We start from the raw sequence: 18,993 nt of genomic DNA, 5'->3' as shown, positions 1-18,993 counted from the left end.
AGTTTTAAAAATGTTGTCTAGACCAATCAATCTCAAACCTGAGAAGAAGAAAATAAAAAATAAAAATAAAATAAGAATGCACGCTCCCGAAGGCGATTTAATTTTTATTTTTGAATGTTATATTCCCATCACAGCCTTGCGACTATAATAAGTTGAAGGTCGGACGTTGACTGGTTGCGTGCGCTGCTTCCTATATACCAAAAACCGCCGCCGGATAAAAAACATCACAACAACAGTTGCAATGCATTATCATAGATGCGTCGTACGTATTGTGGTTTATTTCGACGATGTTGCGGTGGAGAGAAGCCGAGAAGTCGAAAAATCGTCGAGAAATTGACAGGCCCATCATCGATCGCCAAATTGTCATAAGGAAATCAACCCTAATGACTTTCCGTATATTGACCCATGCACCACATTTTGTCATCGGCATTTTTTTTTTGGGGGGGGGGGGGATAATATACAACGGGAGGAATGTCACCGTGGGAAAGAATACCTGTTAACCTAATGGCGATTGGGTGAGCTCTTCTTGGTACACTTTTGGCTCTCTGCTATACGTCTGTGTGTTCTATTTGTGATTGAACAAGACAAACCAACGTCTATTTCAAAAAGAGATCCGTGGGATTTCAAGTGATTAGACTTGTTCCAGTTTTATAATAGACAGCAACTTGTTCTTTTCGGCTATACTACCACTTTTTCTTTCTTTTTTTCTTTTAATTTTTAAATAAAGGATTAATTTTGGGTTGGACAAAAAAAAGAGACTTTGTGGAGTCGTCGTCGTGTTTGTGTCGTCAATATAATTAATAATGATTAGTTGTGTCCAATTTGTCAAAGGCCCATTTCCATGGGGTATTGGGATACAAACAACGTTTGTACTAGGTCATACTGTGTTAAAGGTGGAAGTGTATTAAAAGATTATCGATTCCATTTTGGAAAAAGGATCCAGGAGAGCGTGGGCGTCATGCGATATATGGCTACTCAGAGAACCTATGAAAATAAGTGAGGGAAAGGTCACTAAGGAACGTGATTCGGCTACCGACGCTATACTATATATATATATGTACCAACGTCCTTAATAATCCCGAGCGCACGCGCGCTATCCGATCCCATAATAGTGTAGACTTTTTTTTCTTTTCTCGGGATCGCATCGATGACGCGCGTGTTATGTCCTCTGACGTCTTTTGGTCGACGATGACATGTTATATATATATATATTAACCTGGGAATTATTTGATTTTCACTCGTTTCAATTATTTAATTCGTTATATAATAGTTGGGCATTTTTTGAAAATTCGAAATGGCGGACCGTGTTATATAATAAGGTCAGCATCTTAACGTCATTGCTCCCTGGCCACATCTCTCCTGGGACCTTAATATGTGCATGTAATGGAGTCGATTGTAGGACGATGTAGAACGAGGTGTATGATCCGTATCCCTGCGAGACTAGTACGTCGGCCACATGTGGAAAATGCCCCATCCGTTTTAAACAAGTTGTAGGGGGTCAATGAAATGATCTCAATTTCAATGACCCGCATTGGCGGAGTTGAAACTCTCGTCATCCTTCACCGAAATTCTCCCACCACCCTTTTAAAGAAGCAATGACCCCCTACGACATCTCTACAGGACAATTATCAGATTAAAATCGAAAACAATGCATTAGTATATCCAGGATAATAAAATCTGTTGGGGTCGGTAAAGAGAAATGCCATCCAATATCTTCGCTAATTAATTAGCGCGTCCCCCCTCACCTGACTTTGATTCCACACATGACAAATAATTGTTTTTTTTTTTTTTTTTAAAGCCAGTGAACTTTTTCTGTTTGGTTTGACTGGGCACCAACCTTGATCCGATATTTTCCCAGAAGAGATTCCTCAAACGTGGAATTTTTAAAGTTGTTGAAATTTGTCCTTTCTGGCTAATGAGCGGAGGTCAAATCGAGCAATGAACCTTGGGGTTCACTTTGACGTTGGAGGATCGACCGGGATGAGTTGTGGGAATCACACAGCCAACACGTGATCGACGTTTGGTCATCCTCCCATCGCTTGCATAAGCATTTAGCTGGCCGAGAAAATAATATATATATCGTTTTCCTATATATAAGGATCTGATTGTAATTGAGTTACATCACGCAACCCGAAAAAAAATATAAAGAAAGAAAGGAAAATGAAATAATATTAATGAAAAAAAAAATACATGGGGTTGGTGCAATGTAACAAAAAACAGTTGTGTCATTCAATGACGTCTGAAACGATTCATTTAGCATCCTGCCGTGAGCTGCGTTCAGGACAGAGCATTGACGTCACTCTGCACGATCGTATTGTCACTTCGACGGTAAAACACGTATACACATCATCTGCTGCGCACCTGTTTGGTAAGTGGCACAAATGTTCCTAACCGGAACTACCCCAGAGCCACACTTTGTTGCTAACTCCATTTATCTCCTTGAATATTTAATATGTCCTGTTTAAATAGTTATCTGAAATCAGCTGAAATTCATATAAAATAAAAAATGATTTTTTTCACAAAAATTTAAGAGCCCACCAGGGTTATACAATAGTCGAGGGAATCATTCCGGTTCCATCTCGATTGCTTCGGTGTACCTGCTTTTTTATTTTTTTCGCGGGAAATTTAAAAAAACAAACAAAACAAATCCTAATCAACTGTTTAATGTCGTCTCTTGGATAGAGGGTGCTTCCTAGGAAGCTCGTTATGTTGTTGTATACTCGGGTCCTTCTGGTTCAGAAAACCTGCCCATTAAAAATAAAAACCCTTCAAATGTTGTGATACTTAAAACTAGTTTCATCTTCTATTGTGGACGATTAGGCGAGAGTGCAACTCTTTTGGTGGAGGGGCAAACTTTTATCGTTACGTAACTTGCAAGAGTTGCACGTCCAGCATTCAAAGGAACTCGAGGGAAATCGTCTTCCGGCCGTTGAATTCGAGGTTTTTGATCTGTTGCCCAAGCTGACGAATTCCACCACGGTCCTGAAGTAACCAGAAAAACCAGTCGATTTCCAGGAAATTTTACCTTAACCTAAAGAATGCGACGCACTAGAGACATAAAAGGAGTTGTTTTATGTAACATCGTACCCCTATGACCTTTATTATATGGAGGAATATCGGCTTACATAACTGTTACAACTGCCACACATAATAAATCCACGGGGAAAAGGGAAAAAATTATATGCCAATTGATTTCCACCCTGCTTTTAAAAACCATGTTGTGGAATAAAAAGAGTATGCGTCATCCATATTTTAACCCGTATGTTACGAAACGCTTGTCATTACACACAGGAAAGAGTCATCAAGCTTGTTGCAAATGGCCCTTATATATCTAAAACAAAGCCAACAATGCAGCAAATAACGTAACGAAAAAATAATTGTTCATCTCCGGGTAGTCTGCGAGTAGCTGCTGCAGACGACGTGATAACCTGGAATTTTCCGAGAACTCGGTAACGAGTCAACGGAAAACGTCAAATCAAACTCCTGAAAACAGGAATTTAATAGATAATAAATTGGAATTCTTAATATGATAAAATGTTGTAGCTGTATAGCTCTCGATACGATTTCGGAGAAATGAACACTGTGAGAGAACGAGTCGTGACTATGATGTATAAATAAATATCCTTGGTCGTCGCCAGCCGGTTACCGGTTTTGCCCCCTCACCCAATGTCTCAGTAGCAGTCTCTCCCGCCCTTGTAGCAATGCCATGCCGGAGAGTGTCGTCGTCGCGTTGCTAGGCAAGTTCCCGTAGCCAATCCAAAGTGTCAAAGGCACTTTCACAGTTTTTTTTTCCCGACTATCGTTGGCATCTTTCTCTCGTCTTTCAAATAAAAATCTATCCCACTAAAATAAAGCCAGCACACAGCAAAGTCGTAACGAACGTTCCCTGTGAACTCGTCGGTAAAATCCCGAAAAGCTTTTATTCTACCGATTTATTACCCGGGCAATCGGGTTTGCAGCTGTCTGTCAAAACAGTTGAAACGGGTTGACCTAGTGAGCAGCAGCAGAACACACAGGCCTAAATGAAGACATTTGAATGAAAATTGACGTTAAATCAATTTCACTTTTGAGTTTACATTTTATTAGTTGACGAAATGAATGATGACAACAAGGCGTAAATCGGGCGGCGGAAATGTGTTTTTTTCACCCCCCCTCTACCACCCCCTCCTCATTTTTCGATACCCTTACCCCTCCGTTTCAAAGATGGCCGCAGGACCACGTGGTCGATACCCAAAGGGCTTTTTCGAATGAATCAAGGAATCACTCTCGTCCTTCTTTTCCCAGTGACAGTGTCGATTCCGGCGTGAGTGCATCTCTATTATCTCATCCACTAGTTGTCGTCCCAATTTTTTGGGGGTTTTTAATTTATTCCTTTTGTTTTAAAAAAATCGATTCATTCGCCACAAGAATTTCAGAGCTGCTGCTCGCCAGAATTATCTACAGTCTCATCAAGCAAGGTATTTAATAACCAAACGAAAAAAGCTTATTATTTAGCTGCCATTATTTGTCTCGAGTTATTTAGATTGCAATGAACGATATGTTGTTTGGCTGGGATGATTTTTCTTGAGGAAGAAGAAGGTGAAATTCCTCCATTTCCCTGTAAAAAGATTTTTTCCCCCCTCTTTTTTATTTTTTCCCTCCAAAAATGAATGGCCGTGTGCTGCTGCTAACGCGCGTTCTCCGACCTTCTTGGAGGATTAGAATTTTCCCCCCATTTTCTTTTCTTCTCCATTTTGGCGGGCTCTACAGGCCAAGGAACCTTCACCGGATGGGGGGGAAGGGGAGGGGTGTGTTTTGGTATTCCCAAGCTGCCTTGCAAGGTAGTGTTTGTGTGGACATTCCACCCACCCACCCACCACAGTGGGCGTTAGTCTAGACTTGTACCACTCGGTGCAGCACGATTTCTACTACGCTACATAGATCCGCACCTTTTCATTGCTAATTTACCCGATTAATTACCTGGGGGTGGATAGATTGAATCAAATCTTGCTGGCGCTTCCGAGATTTACTCATTGCTCTGAGGTGGTCGCATTTTTTTTTTGGGGGGGATCTGCTTTTCTTGGATGGCGGAGGGTTACATCGCATCGCTCAGTCCATAAACAGGGGCGACCCACGTTGCTCAGCATTCAGTTCCGTTGGAGCTTCTAGCCAGTTCACAACAGTGCTCTCTGTTTACTACTACTACTACACTTCCTCACAACCGTGGCTCATTGAGTGCCCGCGCTACTCGAGTTGATTGTGTGACTTGTGTGAAAAATTTTGAAAACCAAACAATTCTTTCGAAAAAGAAACAACTATTTTACAAATTTACCAAACATTTCCGAATTGTTTATTCGGAGTCTGCTTTTTAAATTTCCTCGATTTTGAAAAATGTTTTCCCGAAAATTGTGCAGTGTTTTGACGCCTGTTAAACGCACGGATAAAGACGACGCATACGGTAAGTCGATTTATTGACGAGATTGTTAAAAGTCCAAAACTCTGAAAAAGAAAAAAGATGAATTGTAAAATTTTTCTTCAATCGGGGGCTTGTCTTGGGCGCGCGCATTCCACTGTCTCTTTGGCGCGCTCGCGCCAGTAAAAGTTCTCCGCGTTAAAAGACACTGCGCGCCATCTCTTGACCCAAAACTGAGAAAACCTTGACTGACTTTTTAAATAAAAATTCTGTTTATTTACTATATTATTATAGTTGCCATGTCAAACGGAAGTCGTCCTAGTATGTCGTCAGCGTCTTCGCAGCAGCCACTCCTGACGGACCGAGAGACCTTTGCTCGCAGCTACCGAGTTGGTCACATCTTGGGAAAAGGCGGATTCGGTACCGTCTACGCGGGAATCCGCGTCCGCGACGGCCTCCCCGTGGCCATTAAGCACGTCCCGAAGAGTTCCGTCACCGCTTGGGGCCAAGTAAGTTGTCGCAGACTTTTTTTTTCTGTTCCCTCGTGTGATTTATTAAAAACACCAGCTGTAGCGGGGGGTTTCGCTTGTTGTAACCTTTAAGAGTTAAACGATACTCTACGGGTGGTAACAGCGCACGCTCGCTATGGGGCTGTGATCGTACACGACAAGCAACTTTTTAACTAATGTCGTTATTTTCTTCTTTTTGCTTAACAGGTGAACGATACAAGAGTCCCGCTTGAATATTGTCTTCTTCGTCAAGTTTCACAATGCAATGGCGTCGTCAGATTGTTGGACGCTTGCGATACGGGCGACGTCTTCGTCGTCGTCATGGAGCGGATGGAATCGTGCAAAGATCTGTTTGACTTTATCACGGAACGAGGTGCTCTACCCGAAACTATGGCCAAGAATTTTTTCCGCCAGGTGGTCGAAGCCGTCATTCAATGCCATCGTGCTGGAGTTGTTCACCGTGACATTAAGGTAAAAAATTATTTCATTTGAATCGTGAAATATTTGAAAATTTAAAAAAATTATATAATTTCCAATATTAACGTAATTTTAATTTTTTTTTATTAACAGGATGAAAACATTTTGGTGGATTTGAAAACTCTGACCCTTAAGCTGATCGACTTTGGCTCTGGCGCCTACGTTAAGGACACTTACTTTACCGATTTTGACGGTGAGTTTCGACTGTTTGGTTTTTCTTTAGAAAAGAGAAAAAGATATGGGATACGTGTTCGCAGCGTGTTGGCAACAAGTCCACCGTAGAGCTTCCTCTTCTTGGGTTTCCGCCCCTCCCCTCTATTTCACTTATTGTGTGGAGGTTAGCTATTTTAACAGCTCAGTCACACACGCGCACATTCCCAGACCGATGACGCTTTCCCCTGACCAGTATATCGCGAGGGGGTTCTTAGAGTTTTGGTATATATACCGTTGGCTCTTCATTTCCCTTCTTCGGCTATTTATACACACGGAACAGTTGGCGCGTCACATGATGGCTAAGCTCCCGTGCAGCGTGTAAGTTTTTTTTCAGTGGAAAATCGCCAATCTAAAATAAAAAGAAATTGTAGAAGGGGGCGTGGTTTGAGATAGCAACACACACGGACAAACTAACTAACGTACTCGTTGACCCCTCCAGTCCAGCCTCTCGAAACAGGAAATCTGACATCCCTTCTCTCTTATCTCTCTTCTCTTTGGAGCCCTTAGCAACAAGACGACTCATTCAGTTATTCATGAATGAATTGAAATTTCATTTTCCGTATTTTTGTCTATTTTACAGGAACTCGAGTTTACTCTCCACCCGAATGGATCAACCACCGGAGATACATGGGCACGCCCGCTACTGTCTGGTCGATGGGCATCCTTCTGTACGATATGGTCTGCGGTGATATTCCCTTCGAGGAGAATGAGCAAATCGTCAGCGCCATTCTCAATTTCCCAACGTCGAGTTCGGGACACGAAATTGTCTCGCGACAGTGCCAGGATCTGATCCGCAACCTCCTCGAGTACTCTCCATCAGACCGACCGAGTCTGGAGCAAATCCTGTCTCATCCGTGGTTCTACCCGGACGTGGAAGTGACGAAAGTCGACGATTGTTCACCCTCTGACTGTCTTGCCGCCATGGGGTCATCCTCACCAACGACGACTTCATCCAGCGCAGGATCCATACCTGTTCCGTCACCTCGTCGGGCCTCCTTCACCTTGGGTGGCTCTTTGCCTTACTCGCTGACACCATCCGCCTCGACAGCTTCGTCTTCACGCAACAGCATGACGGAAGAGGTTGACCTGCTCGACTGCGAGTACGCCATGGAGGCCGTCATCTATCACGAGGAGCAATGGGCTCATTAACAAGAAAAAGAGTTTCTTCAACAAATACTCTCATTCTAATGATGACCCCTAACTTTAAATAACCTTCACATCCATCACCGTAGTCAGCGGTGTTAATGGACCAAAGATCTTTTCCCGTCTCCTTCAACTCTTTTGTATAGTAACGAAAAACTAAAAATTGGTGTGGTTTGCTGTCGGTAACATCTCAGGCCAAATGACAGATCTTCAACTCGCCTGGCAAAAATCCTATAGACGAATGTCGGAAATGAGGAAGAAGTGTTGGTAAAATAACCAATGTGCTCAGGGTAAAACAATCGAATTGTGGAGAAGAGCGGTGTGTAAACGGCACGGGAGACGTCAAAAGAGTTCCTATGCAATCCTTAAAAATTGAAAAAAATCAGTCCTGGCGTGTGTATTATGTATAAAAGAAGATATCATGTATGCCATCGTGCCTTACTCCTGTAACTGACGTGCCGAGTGTGTGATCCTCGCGATTCTCCTGTCATTCGACTTTGAATTTATTGTACAGATATTCGGTTTGTAAATATGACGCGCCGTGTCAAAATTCGCCTATTTTTCTAGCCAGAAAATATGAAATTTTTTTTCGTGTGTGTGTTTGTCAATCCCTAAACCGTTTTTCTGCGTGTATTTGTGTGTGACTTGTGTGTGTTTGTACGAAATCAAGTGTTTTTTTTTTTTTTCGGTTTTGCTTGTGTGTTATGTGCCTCATGATAATATAACTGATGAAATACTGATTGCCTTTTGACGTCATTATTGGGAAATTCCGCTTTACTTGAGGCCACCGCAACGTACTGCGTAGTAGCCTCGCTTTCTAACGGCAACTGCTGCACGATTGAGGCCGTCTCCGTGCGCTCCCGACAGAGAAAATGCGGCTTTCTGGCTCCGTCACGCCGCCAGAAAGAAGTAGATCAGACAACGTAGTAGCTGAAAAGAAACAAGGGGAAAAAAAGAGAGTCCGTAAGGATCGTGGACACACCCTAATATTCTTGGGAGATAATATTTAAATGGGATGGAAATTTCAGTTTGCCAAATAAAGTCAATCGGACTTCTGTGTGGTCGATTTAGCTGGGCGGCAACAGCCGGTCATAATATAATTGGCTGTGTACGTTTATATAAATACCTTGAGACAATAAGTATTTTTAGAATTTTTTAAACAATATAACGAAGAGCGTCAAGTCAAGTGTGAAACAATGAAAGCATTAAAAAGAAGCAAGCCATTACACGCGAATGAAATGGAGGGCGAGCAAGCTGCTGGTTCCGCCATTGCAACTTGATTTTTACCTTGGCCTCCAACAACAACCAACACTGCCAAGTCCCGCTTTCCCTACCGACACGATTGAATACAAACACAAGAGCCCAGACAAAGTGGCGATTCTTCTAATCCGTAAAATTTTTCCAAGACAAAGATAATTATTTTTAATTTTAGAAAGTTCAAGTTCTCTCGCAACTGTCTTCTACCTTGTAATTATCAACGCTATTTTTCCTTCAACCATTTTCCGGTATTCAAGACATCCAAAACGGTTTTGTATGTGTATACTTATGTGAATTCATTGCTTCCTATCCCTTTAATTGAAATTCTGCCCCATATTTTTGTCAACATTTTCTTTAATCATAATTTCTTTTTTTAGAATTTGGCTGTCTCATTGTTACGTAAACATCTTTTCCCCAGGCTACCGTAGAGTTTGATCGGTCCAAAAATGTCACTCGTATTGACGCTTTAAGCTCTTGTTTGTGGCGATGGAGAATAGATTAGAAAAGTGATCCTTAAGGCGCGTTCACATGCCACATTTTCACTTGACGTCAATGGATAGAGGTTAAGGTGGGTACCTTGCATTATCAATAACCTAAAAAACGAAAAAAAGTACATTTCTATTTACATAGTTCAGATTATAAACACGACGAGGTATCAATACACAAACCCAACACGCTGTGGTTTATAACCGTAGCAAGGTTATTTTAAACGACTCCAACCTTTATGAACGCGTAATTTTTGGGATATTTTTTTAAAAAGAAATTTGAAATTCACGATATCTGCCAATTTCAAACAAGTATAGACTACTTTCATGGCTTCAAGAGAGCATGAAACACGCGAGCAGCCTTCTGCCAGAAAATTCGGGAATATCCCGCTCGAACATAGCAGGATGCGAATAAAGGCGTTGCTTATACGTGACCAAACTCGTAATCAAAAATCTATGTCATTCCACGATATCATGGTTCAATTAACGTACCCCTACGAATTTGGTACTCAAAGAATCCATTCTTTCTTGCGCTTGCTAGACTGAAGCCGATCCGCATCTACGACCATTTCTGGATTGAGTCAGAAGATTCTAAACAAGTTTTCCTTCAATTTCTCTCAAATTACCTGGTGAAATAAAAGAATCTAACTTAAATATACCGCCTGGATTTCCATGTGTATTAAGTAACAAAACCGAAGCGAAGGGAAAAATTTGGTGAACCACTTGATGTCATCTTCAGAAAACAAAAAAAACATTAGCCACGTAGGCAAATTCACCCGATTTGGACAATGGGAATAAACTTCCTAGACGAAATTTCCACAAGTGCTATTTTGATTGCTAGGTTGGGCCGCCAATGAAAATGTTTCAAGTTCGTGTAAAACAAATAACATGAAGGTTAGGGGATGGGTTTGTTTTCATTTCCAATTTTGCAAGTCAAATTTCTGTACCGCGCGGTTCTTGTTAGGAAATCAATTCGAATTTCACTTTATCGATCTGATTCCGACCGCCGTAGGGAGTTGCCGCGTATACCGTTACGGATCAATTAAAAACGAGACAAGTGCCTGGTACGAGGGAAGAGAGAGAGAGAGAGAAGAATAGAGAGAAAAGAGAAACAAAATTCACGCTCGGCGTGAAAGGAGCCCAAGGTACCAAACCCACACACGGGCGGCCACACCTGACCTAGACATTTTCTTTTTATGATACACACGCAAGAACAACAACAGCCGGATTCCGGCGCAGTGAGAAGCCTTTCTATCTTCTGTCTGGAAAAAGTGTGTTACCTCCCTTGGAAAGGGGAACAAGCGCAACAACAACAGTAACAACACAAGCAACGCAACTCCTTTTTTTTTTCACGGTGAGACCACACCAACTTCATTGTCAACTTGCGAAAGCTCATCGCTGTGATGATGTAGAAAGCACAGTTATGTCACAGCTTCGAGTTTCTTATGTTATGCAGCAGTGTTCTACTATGGAGCCCGTTTTTTTTCTCCCCTCGATTACACAGGTAGAAACGGGTTCCAACGTAGCCTGTGCACTATACTTACCTTTTTTGTTGTTGTTCATTATCTCCCTTCAAATACAAAGACGCCTGAATTTCTTTCAATCGTGAAGAAATGAACCATCAGACAATCAATTGTCACGATGTGATAGACTATTATATTTATTCCCATCAAAAGCCAGACAGTGTATATTTACAAAAAAAAAAAAAGAATTAGGAAGTTGCTATAACTTGGGGAAGAAGAAAAAAAAAAAGAAAATCAAACTACTGGCCATTATACGCACGCAAAAGTTTGATTAGTCTGAGACGGGACTTTTTTTTTCTTTTCTCTCCACCAAGATAAAGAAGCCGGATCACATTGGATAAGGCTAAAATAGCTGAGCCTCACTTTCCTTCAAAGGCCGTCTGGTCTGGCACCCATCGCGACGTCACAAGGTGGGCTCGTTCTCGGTGGCTGGTTCTGTATTGGGTTTTTCCCACCTGGAGCGGCGGGAGCCGCCGCCGTCGTCGACAGGTCGCTGCTTTCCCAAGATGCAAAAGATTAACATTTTATTTTTTTTTCCTTTTTGGATTTTTCTCTCCTTTCAAATGCTTCGTGCCATTCCTTGGAGGCACTAGAGCATTGGATTGTCCAAATTTCTCCGGTTTTTTCCTTTTGTTGTCGTTTTTTGAAAAATAAATATCTTTCTCTCTATATTGCGCTGCTAACTGTTTTGATGGTGCAATGCCACCGGGCAGGCAGCCAACTTATCACAGCATTATAATTCCACTGTACCACTCGTCCGTCGATTGTTTGTTTTTTTGACTCCCCTTGTATAAAATGTCTTGGCTTCATTACGGAATAGCTTTCGCCAGATTACGTGGAATTAAGAGATGAACGATTCCTGGTACTGCGTCCAAAAATTTCGTCATTAAAAACAAATAATTCAAACTGTCGTGTGGCGTAGTGACAAAAACAAAAAAACAACAAGGGAGAGACGGATTGCGAAGACTCTTAATGTCCTTTTTTTTCATCATCATCCCATGGGCAGGTGGTCAGAGCAGGTGATGAGCCTTTTTTTTTTCTGGAGCGAGGTTGTCGCCCAGAATCATCCCAGTTGTTTTTTCCAGGTAGTGAAAAGTCTTCTCTAACCTGTGCATGTCTGTCTGTGTGTGTGTAATGATGGTTTTTTGAACCCCCTCTTCTCTTTCTCTCGTTGGAGGTCTTGTCAACCGACCATCTGCCAGTCGAGACACAGGTGGGCCGCAAGTAATGATGGCCTCGTTTACGGCACGTTACGCAAAAAAAAACATTTTGTTCTCTACTACCAACCGATTCCTGGACACAATGCTCGCCAAGATTTTTGTTCTTTCTTTCTTTGCAGGTACCCGACTGTACCAAGAACTGTTTGGTTATGTTTCCCAATGTTTCCCAGGAACATTGGCGATATATACGTGCAGCCACCGTCAAAACCCAAGGTCCAGTAAACCCCCACCCCACTCGCTACCACCCAGCAAAAATTACGTACACGCAGAAAACAAAATAAAATCCCCCCACCTTCTTTTCCTTGACAACTGTGCACCGAAAAGTGCGGACATTGGACCGGGATTAGGTGCCGATAACCTCCCAAGGTCTCTCTCCTACCTGCCACTATTACAACTTGGAATATGGAAGCCACTATACGGCAGCCGCGTGCATATCCAATACGGCCGTGATATACAAAAACCAAAACCAAAATTTCAAATCAAATAACTAGACACAGGTTGGTAGTTTGTGTGTGGCTTTGACTTGACATTCGTTTGATGTACATACGCCCATCAATGTCCAAGAGAATTGCGCCAGCAGCCTGGCAAGGTCAATACCAGGATTCATTCTCTTGGCGCGTGAACAGATTAAGGCTCTCTTATTTGATTTCATGGAATTTCCTCGACCCCAGTTTCTCATATTCTTGTCTGTCACTTTTTCCTTCTTGTTGTCGTCATTTCAATTTTTATGAGCTTAAATAAACCTGTCAGTGGAAAATTAAAATAACCTGATTGAAACGAGTTGGAATCAAAATCTTTCTCCCTTCTCCTCGTAAATGATTTTTAAATGTAATACAAGGGTAGAAAGAAAAACAACCTACATTCCACCTGCCCCTCTCTATTGACGACATCTGCTTTTTTAAAAAAGTTTTTCCCCAATGAGGTAAAGAGGCCGAGGACCAACCAGTTGGGAGTCGACGGTCACGGCCGCCGGACCAATTCACCCGTCCCTTTATTTCTCTTCCAGGTAAGTGTTCCTGATATTTATACACACCTACCGGGGTTTTTTTTTCTCTTGTTATTTAGTTCACCTTCCTCCTTGTCGCTTCTCTATACCGCCAACATGGTCAATGACGCGAGCGGCTCGACACAAACCCAAGTCAACCGTAAAACACGAAGAGAAATAAATAAATCTGGGAGCTATTGAAAAAAAAAAGTAAACCATTTCGCCTTTTGTCCGGTAAAAAAAACTGAATTCTCTCTCTCCTTGAGAATGAATTTCTAGTGCTCAATGAGCGGTAACGCATCCCCCCACCTTCTCTTTTTCATGTTCATGGTCGGGTTACACCATCAAAAGAAAAAAAGAGCAATCGATGGACGAGAGCTCGTCACAATGCTGCCGTAAGCCTCTGTTCTTTTTGATCCATTCCGAGGTCTCTTTTGTCATAAAATGAAACCTGACGTGGAATATTTGAAGACTGGGGCGACATGAGTCCAACGTCCGCCAGCGCGCGCTCAGAAACAGGATTCGAATGCATGCCATTCGCGTTTTGTGGGTTCCATCCTCACAGTTCAGCACCACCACGTACGCACAAAAAGACGCCCTCGGTCTTGGCCGTCATCGCCGACTGATGCAAGCGCTCGCGCGGCCGATGTACTCGCGGCCTTGGAGCTGACCTTCTTGTATCAAGGCTCCTTCCCAGTGTAAACCACCACCACAGAACAGCATCTTCAACTGGAGACGTGGAATGTTGTCTTATTTCAAGTCTACAGCTAATTCTTTTTTTCCTTGTTAGATCGATTTTAAAACAATGGATTTTTGAACGACGGAATGTCAAAAAGATTGGACGTGTTCTGGGAAGTGAAGGGGGGGAATAAGCCATAAATGGCATATAGATGGCAGCATGGCGACAAGGAATATCTCAAAAATGAGGTCAACCCAAAGTAAAAGGAAACTATTTTTCTTTCTACACACAGGAATTGAGGAAAACCCAAAGACGGCCTTTGACGGTTCAAGGGAATTCCCCTCGTCCCTTTACACCCAAACGGCAACATAAAAGTCCGTGCGTTCAAGTGCCAGGCACGGACGGGAGAAAGGGTCACAGTCGGTTTGTTTAAGGAGCAGCGCGATGAAATGAAGCGACAAACCCTTTCTGTTTTGTACAATGAGCGAGTGTGTGTATGTGTGTATGAGTAATGCAAGACGAATGCAAGAATGGGAAAAACCAGAAAAACAAACTTCTCGCTTTCGCTCTAACGGATGCTAAATGGATCGATCAATTTATGTTACGGGACTCCTCTCGCGGCAGAATAGGATCTTCGGGTCGTCGTATGAGTGCTCATGAGTGCTTCCTGCAACTGTTGTTTGCCTCCATAAGGGAAAGCAGGCTCACTTTTTGATACGCTCGCTAATTGGTCGTGCGACTCAGCGCGCGGGATGGATGGTGTTTGTTCCTAAACGCATTTAAAATAGACACGGGGGAGGGATCATATCAGATGAGAAGCGACCAACTGATCCCAGTCAATCGAGGCCTGAAAGACTTCCTGTTGTAGCCAGATCTCGTAGTGGCGCTTGAACTCGTCGGTCAACTCCACAGGGTGGCTAAGTACGCTGGTTAGCCAGTTATCTATCGGCTCGTATTCCGGATCCTGCCGATCGAATGCAGTTTTATGAACTTTCATCCCTCTTTCGTCTAATACTGTTCATACCATTACCGCACATCCAGACGAATTCTTATCGTATCGGCGACTGTTGAAGCGATCAACGGCAGAGCGCAAAGCGCATTCCTCCGCCTGGAAATCCCACGGTCTTGCATCCAAGTCTACACAAGAAATAGAAAGGAATTCATCAGATTGAAATATATCGCAAATATTTTACTATTTTAGCATTTTATGGTCTAACCGTTGCCGAATGCCCAGTCATCGTTCAGCCGATGACGCACTTTCTGATAGATGGCACTCATTGTTTTCATATTTGACTTGCGCCACTGACGACCCAAATATTTTGTTTGCATTTTCAATAGCTTTAACACGTACAGCTGTAAGAGAGCGTGTTTGACTTTCAAGGTTCGCTTTAGAATGGGCGCTGATTTAAACACAACCAACATCTAAACAAATGGAAACAATGTGCAAATTAACAAACCAGAATGAAATCTCGCATACAAAACAGAAAAAAAAAAACAAGCAGTCATCACCATGACTTGAAGAATGTAAATGAATGATAAGATTAAGTCTACACGCCTACATTGATAACGTACCATGATGCGCGAATGTTTCCATTTAGTCAGCTTATTAAGGATGCGCAGAAGGTTGACGCATGAGAAGAGATTGCGCCAGCAGTAGGGAAGATTGGTACCAATTTCCAAACTCTCGGCGGTCAACTCTGGCTGATCGCCAATGACACACGAAGGGAAATCCAAGATAGCGATGCTGCAATCGCAATCATGTTAAACATTTAGCAGCCGGAAAAGAATATCGACACACTGATGAATCATAGTCTACTACGTACTTGTTTTTGGCGCCAATGTAGGCCATAATGTTCTGATTGAAGAATTTGAGTACGAGTGGGATGCAGTTTGCAAATACCAAGTGTTGAGACATGAACTCGAACTGGTAAACATGATTCATTTTCAAGTGCTTCAGGAGAAGCAACAGGATGGCGGCTACGGCTTTTACCAAGATTTCCTTGTGTCGATTCACGTCAATACCCAATTTCATCGACTGTAAAACAGTCATCCTAGAGAAGAGGGAGAAAATGGCGCATTAATAGTGAATGGTAGCCTTGAGGCGCGAGGGAAATTTTTTTTCGGGGTCGGTACAAATGGATTTCCCCGTTTTCTAAAAATGGCACATCGGTACAAAATTACGTTTCTTTTCTTAGAAAAACACTTACGGCATTTCTTCGGGCAGAACGTCTGCCATAATATTAATAGAGTCTGTTTTTGCCTTGGAGGTCGGAGCGGCGGCTAGAAGAATTTTCAGAAGCGCAATCATGTATTGAGGCAAGCTCGGCAACATAGCCTGTATTTCAGATTTTGAAAAAAAAAGAGAAAGAAAAGAAATAATATATATATACATATTGCAAACAGAAAGGATCAGAAATTAGACCTGATAAAGGATTTCCGCCGGAGTCAACGCTATGTCCTCCTGCCCTTTGGAAACCGGGTTTTTGTTTATGTCCTCTTCTCGTTGGATTTGGATCTCCGTCAACGAAAAGTAAGTGTGCTATGCAAAATAATATCACCATTACTCACAATGAACGGATGGAATCAGTTTTACACGTGCCTTACCTGTTTCAAGACACGCACACCCTCATGAATTGGCAAAGGAAGTCCTGCTAATGATACTCGATCGTTGGGGAGCATGAAACCTACAAATTTCATTCGCGTGGTATCGAGAAATTGATCGATATCCTTTTGACGAACTTTCGGTGTCCATGGTAGTGCTAAAAGATAGAAAGGATATATATTTTTTTTGTTTTCCGGTGCTAAATTGTTGTTTATAGTGAATGCTACCCTTTCTTGGTGCTGGTGTCGTAGGTCGTGGGCTTGGTGGCTGAGGTATTTCTCCTGATTCTTCCATGGCTCTTCGTTCTTCTATTTCCCTCAACTCATCATCGGCTTGATCGTTATTGTCCAATTCCATGGTTAGTGATTCATCTAAGGAACTCTGTTTGACTAGGGTCTGCAAATAAAAATCACGATTACAATTTGTCACAAATCGAATGCTAAATAAAGGATAAGAATTTACCCGTCGGAAAGGACGGGAAGCTGGACCCGGTTTCTGATTTTGAGCTTCCAACAGATCAGCAGCTGATGCAGGAGGTGAAGCAGCACGCATGGTCCGTGTTACTTCGATGGTATCTTCTATTGGCAATGCCAGACCTGCCTCGGTACGATACTTCCCTGAAAAGATTAGAGGAAATGATGGATGGAAATGATTACGGACGAAATAACAATTGGCACAAACCTTTCAACTCTCTCTGTTCCTTCATTCCACCAAGAGATACAAGCAGCACTTTCCATAACAGCAGCAATACTTTCTTCATTGGGAAATGTGGGCAAGATCCACTGCAAAATTTTGTGACCATACTGAGAAGTTTAACAGCTAACAATTCATCGTTTATGGGTTGAGCTAGTGAAATCATCGATGATCAAAAGAAACAATGAAGGATCTATTCCAGAGTAACTCAATGAATGTTTTTTTTTTACCGATTTCAGCTCGAAACTCTTCTTGAATTTTCTTGAACTCGTCACTGTCCTCTTCTTGGGAGGAGCGGAAGACTTCAACAATCGTGTAAAATACCGACAGAATTACACGAAGATCCCAGCTATCTGCAAGACTGACAGCTAATTTTCTTATGGCAGTATTTGCTGCTCCACTGTTTCTGTACTCAGAAGTTTGTTTTTAATAAATAAACTTGTAATAATACCTGTAGTACTCACTCAATTTCATAGTTTAGCAGTTCCAGAAATGTGTGAAAAATTCCAGTTTTGTACAGCAAGAGAACATTGCTTCGAGTCCAATGCTGTTGCTCAGCATCACTCTGGACTTCACCCCAGCAACCTTGAGCAATGTAGAGGATTGCTCGAGCTGCTTTTATCCTCAAAGCTTTGTTACTCAGCTCCAGTTGTTCTGCTAGTTTAAGCAAAACACTTACCCTAGTGGAATCATTCAAAGTTTGCCAATGGGGTCTAATGTGGAAGAGTTCCATCAACTCCTCAAATGCCTGATGAAAAAAGAATTTAGTTGATCAACATCTTTAGCTCAAAATGCCAGGCGTACTCTGATATTTGATTGGAACTCTGGTCCTTCTGTGTAACTGTAAAGCTCAGCAGTTTCATTAGGATGTTTGTCAGCATCATCATAAACGAAATCCAAGTCGGGGCAGTCAATAGTTCCCTATGACGATAAAAATTCATACGATGTATCCAATTTCATGAAATAAATTTACAAACCTCTGAATCTTGACGCTGTCTCCTAAGAATCTCTCGCAATTTAGGTGGGCCTCGCCTGGCACCGCCGGCTTCATCCATTTTCAGACTTTTCGGGCAAGTTTATTTTTATACCATGAAACAAAATTACTTTTTGACATCTCCCTTCCCTCTCCAGAAAGGATATAAACAATCTCTCAGAATGTGGCGTCACCTAGCGGCCACGATAACAACTCGACTAGGGTAAACTGCATCATTGATTTTGTCTCGACGGCGTTTACGACGCTTCACGATGGAAGCAAAGAACAGACGTCGAATCCTTGATTGGAAGAGGGGGCATTCATTACGATTTATCGCCAACCGCGCGACGTCCACCAGCCAATGCCTTCCAAACCTATCCTCGGCCAAAAACCAGAGATCTCCTTGTACGGTTTGAAATCATCTGGAACTTGGTCGATGATGGCAGACAATAAAAACGGAATATGCAGCTTTAAAAAGTTTGAGCTTGCTCCAAAAGCAAAACTGCGTACATTCAAACAGGATCAAGGATAATGTTTCTGAATCGTACATTTCGGCGAACGATCGATAACAGCACAGCCAAAAGTGTAATATTGCCTATACGTGACAAAAACAAGGTTCGATTTTTTGGATTTTAGAATCCAAGAGAAACCAATCGATGGAAGCCCCTGGAGTCAAAACAGGTCACCGTTACGAAAATTCGGAAATCTCTAACCACAAGGGCTATTTTCCTCCTATTATACTCTGGAATTGGAATACATAGAGCAACCACAAACGACAGCTTGCACATCGATCGTCCTGGATTTCGACGATGTTATTACTATTCAGATGGTACGTATCTTTT

The 18,993-nt window shown here is 42.3% G+C and overlaps 2 protein-coding genes and 1 long non-coding RNA gene across 7 annotated transcripts; 2 read left to right on the top strand and 1 right to left on the bottom strand.

Moving 5' to 3' along the window:
* Window positions 1-4,275: 4,275 nt before the first annotated feature.
* Window positions 4,276-8,474, top strand: LOC124344618 (serine/threonine-protein kinase pim-3-like). Of its 2 annotated transcripts, none has more exons than XM_046798219.1 (5): window positions 4,276-4,457; window positions 5,687-5,901; window positions 6,109-6,372; window positions 6,472-6,571; window positions 7,172-8,474. In XM_046798219.1, exons 2-5 carry the CDS (start codon window positions 5,692-5,694, stop codon window positions 7,738-7,740), a joined length of 1,143 nt encoding a protein of 380 aa, XP_046654175.1. In that variant the 5' UTR covers window positions 4,276-4,457; window positions 5,687-5,691; the 3' UTR covers window positions 7,741-8,474. The 2 variants fall into 2 exon arrangements, with proteins under 2 accessions (XP_046654175.1, XP_046654176.1); XM_046798220.1 differs by lacking the exon at window positions 4,276-4,457 and adding an exon at window positions 5,067-5,437.
* Window positions 8,475-10,213: 1,739 nt separating this feature from the next.
* LOC124341743 lies at window positions 10,214-13,403 on the top strand. 2 transcript variants are annotated; one of them, XR_006918592.1, is made up of 3 exons: window positions 10,214-12,084; window positions 12,177-13,225; window positions 13,285-13,403. It is a non-coding gene; the product is annotated as an uncharacterized LOC124341743 (long non-coding RNA). The 2 variants fall into 2 exon arrangements; XR_006918591.1 differs by having other exon boundaries at window positions 12,177-13,403.
* Window positions 13,404-14,369: 966 nt separating this feature from the next.
* Window positions 14,370-18,339, bottom strand: LOC124341740 (striatin-interacting protein 1 homolog). 3 transcript variants are annotated; one of them, XM_046794674.1, is made up of 15 exons: window positions 18,156-18,337; window positions 17,983-18,099; window positions 17,643-17,926; window positions 17,409-17,584; window positions 17,167-17,331; window positions 16,948-17,102; window positions 16,713-16,881; window positions 16,488-16,642; window positions 16,306-16,422; window positions 16,091-16,218; window positions 15,707-15,934; window positions 15,456-15,627; window positions 15,101-15,305; window positions 14,908-15,020; window positions 14,370-14,847 (listed from the first exon to the last, which is right to left on the bottom strand). In XM_046794674.1, the coding sequence occupies exons 1-15, from the start codon at window positions 18,231-18,233 to the stop codon at window positions 14,686-14,688; spliced, it is 2,424 nt and encodes an 807-aa protein (XP_046650630.1). In that variant the 5' UTR covers window positions 18,234-18,337; the 3' UTR covers window positions 14,370-14,685. The 3 variants fall into 3 exon arrangements, with proteins under 3 accessions (XP_046650630.1, XP_046650631.1, XP_046650629.1); XM_046794675.1 differs by having other exon boundaries at window positions 14,914-15,020; window positions 18,156-18,335; XM_046794673.1 differs by having other exon boundaries at window positions 16,713-17,102; window positions 18,156-18,339.
* Window positions 18,340-18,993: the final 654 nt, after the last annotated feature.

The sequence above is a fragment of the Daphnia pulicaria genome, chromosome 6 (assembly GCF_021234035.1).
Source record: "Daphnia pulicaria isolate SC F1-1A chromosome 6, SC_F0-13Bv2, whole genome shotgun sequence".
NCBI classification, from domain to species: domain Eukaryota; kingdom Metazoa; phylum Arthropoda; class Branchiopoda; order Diplostraca; family Daphniidae; genus Daphnia; species Daphnia pulicaria.
The sequence above is the reverse complement of the archived record's forward strand: the minus strand, read 5'-3'. Positions and strand labels throughout refer to the sequence as shown.

Coding starts and splice junctions, on each gene's coding strand:
- LOC124341740 (XM_046794673.1), bottom strand. CDS start 18,233: ATGGATGAAGCCGGCGGTGCCAGGCGAGGCCCACCTAAATTGCGAGAG. Junction 17,332..17,408: donor AGAGTTTCGAGCTGAAATCG/GTAAAAAAAAAA, acceptor TGATTTCACTAG/CTCAACCCATAAACGATGAA. Junction 15,935..16,090: donor GTTCTGCCCGAAGAAATGCC/GTAAGTGTTTTT, acceptor CCTCTTCTCTAG/GATGACTGTTTTACAGTCGA.
- LOC124344618 (XM_046798220.1), top strand. CDS start 5,371: ATGTTTTCCCGAAAATTGTGCAGTGTTTTGACGCCTGTTAAACGCACG. Junction 5,902..6,108: donor CCGTCACCGCTTGGGGCCAA/GTAAGTTGTCGC, acceptor TTTGCTTAACAG/GTGAACGATACAAGAGTCCC. Junction 6,373..6,471: donor TTGTTCACCGTGACATTAAG/GTAAAAAATTAT, acceptor TTTTATTAACAG/GATGAAAACATTTTGGTGGA.